Source organism: Mirounga leonina, unplaced genomic scaffold (genome assembly GCF_011800145.1).
Source record: "Mirounga leonina isolate KUSES-001 unplaced genomic scaffold, KU_Mleo_1.0 Mir_166, whole genome shotgun sequence".
Lineage (NCBI taxonomy): Eukaryota > Metazoa > Chordata > Mammalia > Carnivora > Phocidae > Mirounga > Mirounga leonina.
This window is the reverse complement of record NW_023270418.1, coordinates 35413709-35424626: the sequence shown is the minus strand read 5'-3', so window position 1 is coordinate 35424626 and position 10918 is coordinate 35413709. Positions and strand designations below refer to the sequence as shown.

General features: G+C 56.6%; 1 protein-coding gene across 1 annotated transcript in view; it reads left to right on the top strand.

Moving 5' to 3' along the window:
* The window catches only part of SHANK2 (SH3 and multiple ankyrin repeat domains 2), a 480608-nt gene that overhangs the window by 100476 nt on the left and 369214 nt on the right, over nt 1-10918 (top strand). Inside the window, exon 9 of the mRNA XM_035013495.1 lies at nt 6319-6435. Within this exon, the coding sequence (XP_034869386.1) occupies nt 6319-6435 (117 nt within the window). The remainder of the gene's footprint in view (nt 1-6318; nt 6436-10918) is intronic.

Genomic DNA, 10918 nt, shown 5'->3' with positions numbered 1-10918 from the left:
GTGGCCCTGAGGGCGAGAGCCCAGTAAGGCAGGTGGGGGTGATGGCTCTGTGTGGGCCGGTTTGTGTCTGAGAGCCGCCCTCTGGGCCAGTCCTGTGTGGTCAGAATTGACTTGCCTAGGGAGGGGCAGACCCCCCCAGTGTCGGCAAGGCCCCACATGCCAGGGCGTCAGAAATACAGAAGATGGGAACGTGGAGTTGCTAGAGCTTGAACCCTGCAGCAGGGCCCCAGCTTTGGAGAGTTCTCCCGGCCGGGTTCGCCCTCCACCAGCTGGAGGCCTCCCACCAGCGTCCCTTTCCCCTCTGGTGCATTCGACAGTCTGGCCTCTGGTCATCCTGAGATGAAGAAGCATCAATGTGTTGGGGTGGGCAGGGGGCGATCCTGGTGGTCACTTCCTGCAGTGTGGGCTCCAGCCGTGATTTCTGGTCCCCGCGTGTGCTGGGTCGCATCCCTGAGACCCCGAGCGCGGGTTCCGAGCCTGCGGGCACTGAAGCCACCAGACCTCTTGGTCCCAGGGCCCCAGCCCCTGGCGCTGAGTTTGAGCTTGGAGGGGGCGCTCCCAGGCCTGAGCATCCCGCTTCCCGTGGCGCCCATCAGGATGGTGTCATGTCCCCCAGGTGGTGGGTTTCTTTTCCACGATGTCCTGGGAGGCCAGTTCCCTCCCTACTAGAGGTTCTCGATTTTCCGGGTAAAGTCCCTGCCTCCCGAGCCCCGCTGTCTCATCTGCCGTGGCTGAGACTGGCTGTGAGGTGGTGGAGGCAGGCGCAAAGCAGAGATCAGTAGACCGGCCGTCCTCCTCCGAGATTCTCAGCACTCAGTCAGCTCCCATGCCGTCCTGATCTGCTTTATCGGCTCCACCTTTCACACCCTGGAGCAACCCCAGCGGACACCTGCTGGCCTCCATGACTCAGACGAGGTAACTGGCCCGGAGAGGGGGAGTAACCTGCCCAAGGCCACAGCTGAGTCCACTCCCGGCCCCTCTCAGCACCGCCTCCAGGCTTGCAGACGGAAGCCGCCCCTGCCGTGACACCCGGCGGTGGCAGGAGGAAACAGGAGGCAGGTTTTGCACAGAGCTAGCAGGAGAAGCACCTTGGAGTTCTGGGGTCCGCAGTTCTGCATTTGACATCTGTCCCTCCGCCTCGTGCCCTGGAGTGGGGGCGGCTCCTTCCCAGCCGCCTGGCTCCACGCCCTTGGACGGATCCTGCTCGCCCACAGCCAGGCCTGCTCACGGGTCCTGCGGTGGTTCTGCTTCCCGCCAAGGCCAAGGCCAGGCGCTGAACTGTCAAGCGAGGCCCTTCCGATCCCGCACCTGCCGCGCGGCGCCTGGGGACGCCCGCCCCCTGCAGGCCGACTGTGGAAGCGCGCGTTTTTGTATGTGGCTTGTCTGCAAACTCTTGAGTTGTTCAGATTACCCTAACTGCTCAACATGGAAGGAGTGGAAAATTCGAAGAAACAGAAAGAAGAAAGTAAAAAACACCCAAACACATCCCCACGACCCAAGAACATCAAGATAAGGGAGGACGCGTCCTCCTGTGCGTCTTGCCTGCACCCTTGGCGGGCCTGCGGACCGCGGGTTTGGCTGCGTCAGGACTCCAGGGTAGGTTACGGGAGGCTGAGGGCTCTGGAGAGGGTGGCTGCCCCCAGTCTGGGGACAGCTGCTCCGTGGAGGAGCCGCCCTGGGGTCCCACGCGCCTTCAGGCAGGCGGTGCTCTGTGCTGGCTCTGGGAGAGCTCGATCCCGCCCGCCCTCCTTCGCGAGTTCCTCTGACAGTGTTTCAGGGAGGGGCGTTCCCTCCTTCTGTTGTCAGTCCAGGGGATTGGCCTGTGAGTTAGCCACTCCCCCTCGCCCGGCCACGCCTCTGTCGTGGTCATCCTCGCCCAGCCATGCCTCAGTCGCTGTCTCAGTCCTCATCTGCTTCGTTGCGGTCATCATCACCATCATCACCGTCACCTGGCCATTGTCACAAAGAATATGTGACACCACTTAACCGCTTTGTTCACAGGCTTTACTATAGATCTCATCTGATTTCCTCAAGAATTCCTTTTTTTCCCAAAGATTTTATTTATTTATTTGCGAGAGAGAGATCACGAGCAGGGGTGAGGGGCAGAGGGAGGAGCAGACGCCCCGCTGAGCAGGGAGCCCGACGTGGGGCTCAATCCCAGGACCCCGGGATCATGACCCCACGCCCCACTGCGAGCAGCCAAGCCCCCCGGCCCCAGCAGTTGGAGCTGCAGGAAGTGCCTTACCTTGCTTTGGGGGTTCTGCCACATGCTGCCCTGGGGCGTCAGATCCGAATCCCGTGCCCCTACCCCGCCCGGACGAAGGGAAGTAATCAATGCTTCCTTTTGCGGGGGGGCCTGCGGAGGGATTGAAGCCCACCAAGCAGGTGTCCTTCCAACCAGCCCTGATTCTTGGGGCTGAGAGGAGATGCCAGGAGGGGAGGAGAGGGGTGAAGAGCCCAGGCCGGGATGGAGGGGTGCCACCTTCTCCCCATGGTTGGAGCCTGTGCTCTACCCTAGTGTTGCCAGGGAAGTCTGCGAGAGACGTCTTCTGTCCAGAACTCATGTTATAAAAGCCGTGGGCTCCATAGGGAAAGCGACCACTACCGCAGCTGTCAAAACATACCTTCCCTTTTGGAGTTCTTAGCATGACATTTTGTATGTATGTCATTGCAGGCTGAAACTTACAGATTAGTTGATCTGAACTGATTGTATTGGTTTGTTTGGGCAGTTTTGACGAAATCCCACCGACGGGGCTCACACAACAGACGAGTACTGTCCCCCGGTCCTGGAGGCTGAAGCCCAGGATGTGCGTGCGGGCAGGCGGGGTCCCCCTGAAGCCTCTCTCCTCGTGTGTATGTGTGCGTGTGGACGGCCGTGCTCTCCCTGGGTCCTCACAGGGTCGTCCCTGCGTGCGGGTCTGTGTCCTGATCCCCTCTTCCTAGAAGGACCCCGGTCACCCTGGATCAGGGCCACCTCAGTGGCTTCATGTTACCTTAATCATCTCTTCAAGGTCCCCATCTCCACATATAGTCACATCCTGGGGTGCTGGGGGTCAGGGCTCCAGCAGAGGAATTGGGGAGGACATCGTTCAGCTCCTAACCCTGGCCAACACAGAGCTGGCCGCTTCCTGGTTGACCTGCCATCCACACACTCATTTGCACATTTCCCCGAGGCCCTTTGGGCTGGCAGCAAGACCACCACTGGCCTTTGAAAACCGTGGAACCCAGGGCCATGGGGCAGCCAGTGGCTCGAGTCAAGCAAGCCACGTGTGCGCATGTTTGGGCAAGGGTGTCCCTGTGCTGCTGGGCACCTTACTTGCTGACCAAGCGAGGGCTGAAATGACGTATTGTTTTTGAACCATCGGATGGAGATGTCTCCTGTTCACATTATAAGCACATGCTTCACATAGGAGAAATGCCTAGGCGTGGTGTGGATTAAGTAATTTGGTTGGTGGCACAGAATCATGCAGAAGCATTTGCTGCTCACTTGCAATGCAGTGAACTCCGCATTGTTTCCACGTGCCTTGCACAACCTGGGGTGCCTCTCAGCTTGCTGCCCCCTTGGGGTAGTAGGTGTGTCACAGCAGGTGCCCAGCAGGTGGCAGTAAAGCGCTGGAAGGAAGGCTCGCCCTTTTCCCTAATTTCCACCAAATTGTGTGGTTGGCTAGTGATGGGGCGGGTATTTGGCATAATAGGGATGAACCGCAGGTCTCTTGGGGAAACTTCTCCAAACACGCACGCCCAGGAGATTTGCAGGGAGTAGGTGTGGAGTGGAGCCCCCCGCACGTGCATTTCCCAAAAAGCACCTCATCCAGATGGTTAAGATACAGGAGTGTAAGGGGTACTGTATGTCAGGTTTCAGCTCTCTGGCTCTGGCAGCCCTTCTTAGCTGTCTCTCGAAGGCCAGGAGCCGCAACGCCCATTTCAAGGGGGAAATGGTTAGCATAGCCTATTTTGGGGCTGGACAGATTTCTTACTTTGGTGAGCTTTGAGGTCTTTGTGTCAAACAAGGACGAGGTTCTCTTTCTAAATTGTGAAGGACTTTATCAGTTTCAAACTCACAGAAGAGTTGCTAGAATGCTAGAGAACCCCACATACCTTCACTCACAGACCGTGTTCGAGTTTTGTCCATCGTCACGATAACGTCCCTCATACTGAAAGGATCCCATCCGGGACCCCGCATGGAAGCCTTCCATCGGGGACCCCTGCGAAGATTATGGGGCACTCAGCTTGGAGATTGCCTCGCAACTTGGGTTGGGTCGGTGTTTCTTCTCGATGAGGTCCGGGGTGTGCATTTTGGTAGGAATATTGTAGGAGTGATTGTGTAGGGATATCGCATTCCTGGCATCCTGTCAGGGGGCATGTGGTGACCCTTGCCCATTACCGGTGACATTCACTCTGACCTCTTGGCCAGGTGGAGTCTGCCAGGCTTCTCTCTTTCCTTCTGTAATTAGGATTTTGTGGGGTCTCTGAGGCTGTTAAGTCCCTTTCCTCATCCCCCATCCACGGATGGTCTTAGCATCCATTGGTATTTCTCGCCTGCATTAATGATCACTGTCATGGCCACTAGATGGGGGTTTTCTACTCCCATCCTCTGGGGAGAGCCAATGAGCCCAGGCTCCTTTGATTTAAGGAACAGTGCTGTCAACTCAAACTGGTATAATGGGAAATAAAAGTCCTGGCCAGGCTCTCTATGTCCCGAGGAGTCCAGGCATGGCTGGAGCTCGGACGGCCCAGTGACGGGCTGTATGTGCGTCTGCCCTTGGCTCCATGTCTGTCCGCCCTCCCTCCCTTTCTCACCCCTGTGGCCCTGCTCCTTTGCTGGGGGCCCCAGCAGCTCTGGGGTTCTGCAGGTTGCGGAGGCCCCTGGGCTGTGCCCACGGCAGCAGTGGACGGGGCAGCCCCCCGACCTCTGAGAGTGGGGCTGGGGTCCCCACAAGAATTGCAGGCACTGTTGCCACGGGAGGGGAGGGTGGGCAGCAGCCGTGTCCGGGTAACCACCTGCTTCATGAACTAGTGAGCCTGCTCCACAGGGGGCGTGGCGTTAGAAGTGCATGTTTCTCGGGTTCTCTGTGTAAGCTCGTCCCAGTAACAGTTCGAGCATCTTTCCCAACGTCTTTCCTTGGCGAGGTGCCACAGTCCACCCCAGGTATCCGGAATGCGCGGTAGAGAGAGCTGCCCGGCCTGCCCCTCGGTGGCCTGTTTTCCTACTGCCGTGGGCTTCAGTGGCCACCCTCGGCCTGAGAAGTGTGTGTCAGGACCCGCTTCCTGGCCTTCCCGGCTCCCATCCACATTGTCACCGCTCACGGGGACCCTGGCCCTCCCACCTCTAGTGCTGTCCATCGTTGGCCACACGCTGGCCTTTCCCGACGTGCCGGGAAGTGGGTGGATGGGGTGGGGCCTGGTTGGAACTGACTGCCCGCCCAGGGTCGTGGGCTGCCCTGGTACCACGCAGCGTGCCCAGGACCCCGGCTGAGCTGTCACAGCGCGGGGCCTCCTGGCTCCCCGAGAACTGCCATGGGCAGGGGCTGGCCTGGTGCCGAGCAACCTGTGGGCCCTTTGGGGTCCCTTATCCTACGTGATTCTCATAAGAACATTCTCATAAGAATGTAGGGTTTATGTCTACAGGTGAAGACATAGGCTCATGGGGGAACATTCTGGAAAATGGAAGGTCCATGACTTGGGTGCAGATCTCTTTGACCCCAGAGCCTTGTTGGTTCAGGAATAGCACACATCACCGCCTTGAAGGACCCCCGGAGGGAGAAATCTCACTGTGGGGCTGCCTGCCCCCTGCCTCCTGAACGCTCCTCAGGGGGTGGGTTACATTTCGTAGCAACAATGGGGCCTGCCCCTCGCCTGGAGGCCAGGCTTGGCTCCCTTCCCTGGAAACAGCAGGGGCTGTATGTTCCCCTTCTTGCTGTTTTCACGCCCCCTCTCGGGGCCAGGACTTTGGATAAGTGGGGCCAGAGATGGAGTGTCCTGGTTTGCATTTTGTGGGGTTGGCCACTGAGGCCAGCAGGGAGATAGCGCGTGTGTCCCTGGGCTTCGGGTCCCCAGGTTCAAAGGAAAGGAGCATTGGGGCCCTTCGCAGACCTGCTGTCCAGGAGCCCAGCATAAGTCCTTAGTCCTGTGATGAGCTCCCCCACCCTGATCCCAGCCAGGGGTCTGATGGCCCCCCTGAGGCTCAGGACGCTGTGGGTGGCCCTGCATTTTGGGTCCTGGTCTCACATGGGGGGTGGGCTGGGGTCGGCCGAGCACATGTTGAACTTGGAGACTGGTGTGTGGGTTTCCCATTGACAGCGCGGACTCTCGTTGCAGGCCTGCAAATACGGCCACGTGCAGCATCTGGAGCACCTGCTCTTCTACGGGGCCGACATGGCGGCCCAGAACGCCTCGGGGAACACGGCCCTGCACATCTGCGCCCTCTACAACCAGGTCAGTGCGGGCACGCTGGTGGGTGCGCTCCCCCAACACCCTGTCCAGCCGTGTGGGTGCCGGGGCTGGGGCCGGGCTGAGCGCCCTGCAGGGTGCTGTCTGGCTCAACAGAGGTGCCCTAACAGAGCCCCACAGATGGTCCTGGAGGCTGGAGGTCCACGATCAGGGTGCGGGCACATTCCCTTTCCAGTGAGAGCTCTTTGCTGGCTGCAGATGGCGCCTTCTGTGTCCTCACACGGTGGGGAGTGAGCAAGAGCACTCTGTGGTCTCTTCTGACAAGGGCGCTGTCCTGTCAGCTCAGGACCTCACTGGACCCTCAACCCCTCCTCAAGGTCCATTTCCAAAATCGCTCGCCTTGGGGGTATGGGCTTCAGGGAGGAAGCTGGGGGGAATCCTCCAGCCCTTAGCAGCTGCTGCTTTGAGAATGGGTTACCCCGTCATAGCAAAGAGGAAGCCGAGTTGCGGGGAAGAGAAAGGAGCGGTCCCAGAGCTGGAGCTGGGCTGGAAACCCTGGTCTGCTCCCCTCCCAGGCCTCACTGCCACACTGTCCACTTCCAGAAGCGAGCTGGGGAGCCGGGATCCTCTCGTTTCCATCCTCCCCAGCTGAAGGTGCAAACTCTGCCCACCCCGGGGTGGCCGTCTGCTGGGACGTGTGGGGCAGAGGGGCAGGGACGTGGCTGACCGGGCTCCCGAAGTCGGTCTGGCACCCCACCAAACTTGCACCAGACCAGCATGTAACAAAGGCGAATTACCACCACTGTGTGTGCAAACACGCTCCCAATGGGCTTTTTCTCTTTAGCTGTGGTAACATGTGCATGACAAAATCATTTAGATTTTAACCACTTTTACAATGTAGTTCAGTGGCATTAAGCACATTCACATCACTGTGCAACCAGCAGCGCTATCCTTCTAGGACTTTCCATCTTCCCAACGGAAACTGTGTCCCGAGAAGCACCCCGTCCCCCTCGCAGCCCCTGGCGCCCACCGTCTACCTTCTGTCTCCACGAATCTGACTCCTCTGGGGACTGCATCTGAGTGGGTTCCTGCAGCATTTGTCCTTACATGCCTGGTTTATTTCACTGAGCGTAATGTCCTCAAGGTCCATCCATGCGTCGCATGTGTCGAATGTCCTTTCTTATGGCTCAATAATATTTCATTATGCGGATGGACCACATTTTGTTTATCCATTCATCCCTTGATGGACACATGGGTGCTTCCGCCTCTTGGCTGTTGTGAATAATACTGCCATGAACGTGGGTGTACGAGTATCTCTTCAAGACCCTGCTTTCCTCTTCGGGAGGGGGACTGTACCTACAAGTGGAACCCCAGCATGAATAAAAAGAAGCACGTACTCTTCGGTGTTAGACCAGAAACTAAGGGAAGCTGGAGATGAGCTAGTTTGGTATGCCCTGAGGGGTAGGACATGATCCCTGGCCTCTAGGAGCACGAATCCCAAATGGCGAGGGAGCAGCACCCTGGACCGTGTGAGCACCCTGCTGGTCCCGCCGAGAGGCACGGTGGTGGGGCTGAAGACGGTGGAGAGGCTCGTGGAGGCCGTGGGAAGGGCCTGGGGCTCCCAGGAGGCCGTGGGTTGCAGGACCTGCTTGGGGCAGGGCGGAGGGGTGGGGAAGGAGGGTCAGTGTCCTTGAGGCTCAAGGTCAAGATAACTCCTGGATGCCAGTATCGAAGGTGTTCTCTGCTCCAACTTTCTTTTCTTCATGTCTCTCTGATTTCAAGGAACTTTGAGTCTGGAGGATGGTGGGGTCTGGACACTATACTAAACAGCTGAGCAGAATGTGGGGGTCTCCACCAACTGGAGGAACAGAGGGGAGATCTTTCGGGGGCCTCTAAGCTGTGTGCACTTTGCTTGTCTTCTCTGCCATCGGCATCATCTTCCCAGAACGAAGCCATCTTTTTGGGTGAAATCTTCAGCCTTTGTCTACACCTAAGTCCTTTCCCTGGCCCTTCCAAGACCAGACCCCTCCAACCACTTTACTTCCAGCTATGAAACCCTCCTAGATTCTTTGCCGTAGAAAACTTCTATGCATCCTTCAAGACCCAACTCAGATATCCCACCCTTAGTCAAGCCTTCTCTTAATGAGCCCCTGAGAGCATTAGCTGTTGTTTGCTCTGCAGCCCTTTGCAAGATAACCAGGATGAACTGCCATTATTATGCCTTGCCTGTTTTCCCTGCTAGCACCCTGTCCCCCTTGGACCCAGCTTCTCAGAGGTATAGATTGCCATCTTTTAGGGTCTCTTCTGTGGCTGGCATGGCAGAGCAGCTCAGCCAGAGGGGGTTGGGGGCGTGTTTCAGCAGAGCTTCCTCCTTAATGCGAGCAAATCGGTGGGATTTGCGTGCAGCATGGGCAGTCGGTGCTGCACGGTGTTTTTGGACGTCAGGGTGGCTTTGTGAGCATGGAGGTACCTAGCTGGGCCGCGTTCAGAAAACGCACATCATGAGACTTGGCTTTGGCGGGTAAAACATCTGTGCCTACATGTGCTTCTCAATTGTTGCCTTAGAGGGGAAAAGCGTTCCTTAATTTTCCCCGGTAGATTTCAAGCATAATTTATCATGAATGAGAAAAGAAAAACAGGAAGAAATGTTTTCTGTTGCTTGAAATAATTGAGGACAAGATGGTCTTTGAGAGTGTCGGTGGTATGTTGTTAGGGAAGGTTCAAGCAGTCTGGTAGTCCTCATTCTGACTTGTTGACGGGGCCTGGTGTGACTGGCATGGTGCTGCCTGTCCCCCATCTGTCCCCAGCCCTTGGCCGATGGCTTCAGGAAGACCCTCCCCCATGTGCCTGAGGAGTATTTTTTTCTCTTAGGTATTTTCTTTTAGGAGCAAACATTTCCTGTAAAGGGCCACTTAGTAGATATTTTTGGCTTTGTGGGCCACGTGGGCTTGGTCACGGCCATCCCATTCTGCCGCTGTGGCATGAACTCAGCCACGGACAACACCGAGGTGAGTGAGTGTGGCTGTGTGCCGATCAAACTTTATTTGTAAAACAGGCAGCAAGCTGAGTTAGGCTGGGTGCCATACTTTGCCCAGCCTGAGTGGGGAAGACTGCATCTGCACCCTCCCCAGACACACGTGTAGACAGACTCCCCGCTCCAAGGCTGAGCGACTTGCTCCCAGTGCGCCAGTGAGCCCGGGTAGGCGTGTGAGAGCTCTCCCCTCTCTCCAGGGTCCCAAGATCAGCCTTCTGCTGCTCTAGGCTGTGTGTCCCTCCTCTGCAGCATGGTCAAAACCCCAGCAAGGTCATGGTCTAGACTACAGGGAGCCCTGTCCTCTCCACGTCCAGCATGTACCGCACATTGTCCCTAACCAGAGCTCTGTCCTCCCATGTCACCAATGTGTTGCGCTTCTCTGTTCTACACATGTGGGCATCACGTGGCGGCATCAGGCCAGGCTCAGTGCCGACTAGAGGAACCGCTTTGCAACTTTCAGCAGAAAAGGTGTCAGAGGGCGCACATACAGAGCACTCCAGGAAATCATGTTGAGAAGTAGACTGCTCCAGGGGTGGGGACACAGTGTGGGAAAGTCAGAATAGGATTCAGGGAAGGGAACTGGAAGCAGCCACAATGAGGTGGAGTTGCAGTGCAAGGAGGCGTGGCAGTCTGGGCTCCACGTGGCCTAGACCATGACCTTGCTGTGTTGTCTGGGGCAAACTCCTGTCTCTCTTGGGCAATGAATTCTCCCATCTGTAAAGTAAGGATAATTCTACCTAACTGCCAGAGTTGCTAAGAGACTTAAAATAGAAAACAAACATATGGTATGTCTGCCACACAGTGGATGCTTGGTAAATGGTAGCTGTAATGGTGGTGGTGGTGGTGGTGATGGTGATGGTGGTGATGGTGGTGATGATGGTGATGGTGATGATGGTGATGATGGTGATGATGCTGCTGATGCTGATGGTGATGCTGATGGTGATGATGGTGGTGATGATGGTGGAGATGATGGTGGTGGTGATGATGATGGTGATGATGATGATGGTGATGATGATGGTGATGATGATGGTGCTGATGGTGATGATGGTGATGCTGATGGTGATGATGGTGATGATGATGCTGATGCTGATGGTGATGATGATGGTGATAATGATGGTGATGATGATGGTGCTGATGATGGTGATGGTGATGATGATGCTGATGCTGATGGTGATGATGGTGGTGGTGGTGATGATGATGATGGTGGTGATGATGCTGCTGGTTATGATGGTGGTGATGATGGTGATGATGATGGTGCTGATGTTGGTGATGTTGGTGATGATGATGATGGTGATGATGATGCTGATGCTGATGGTGATGATCGTGATGATGATGGTGCTGATGTTGGTGATAATGGTGATGCTGATGGTGATGATGATGATGGTGATGGTGGTGATGATGGTGCTGATGTTGGTGATGATGGTGATGATGATGGTGATGATGATGGTGATGGTGATGCTGATGGTGATGATCGTGATGATGATGGTGATGATG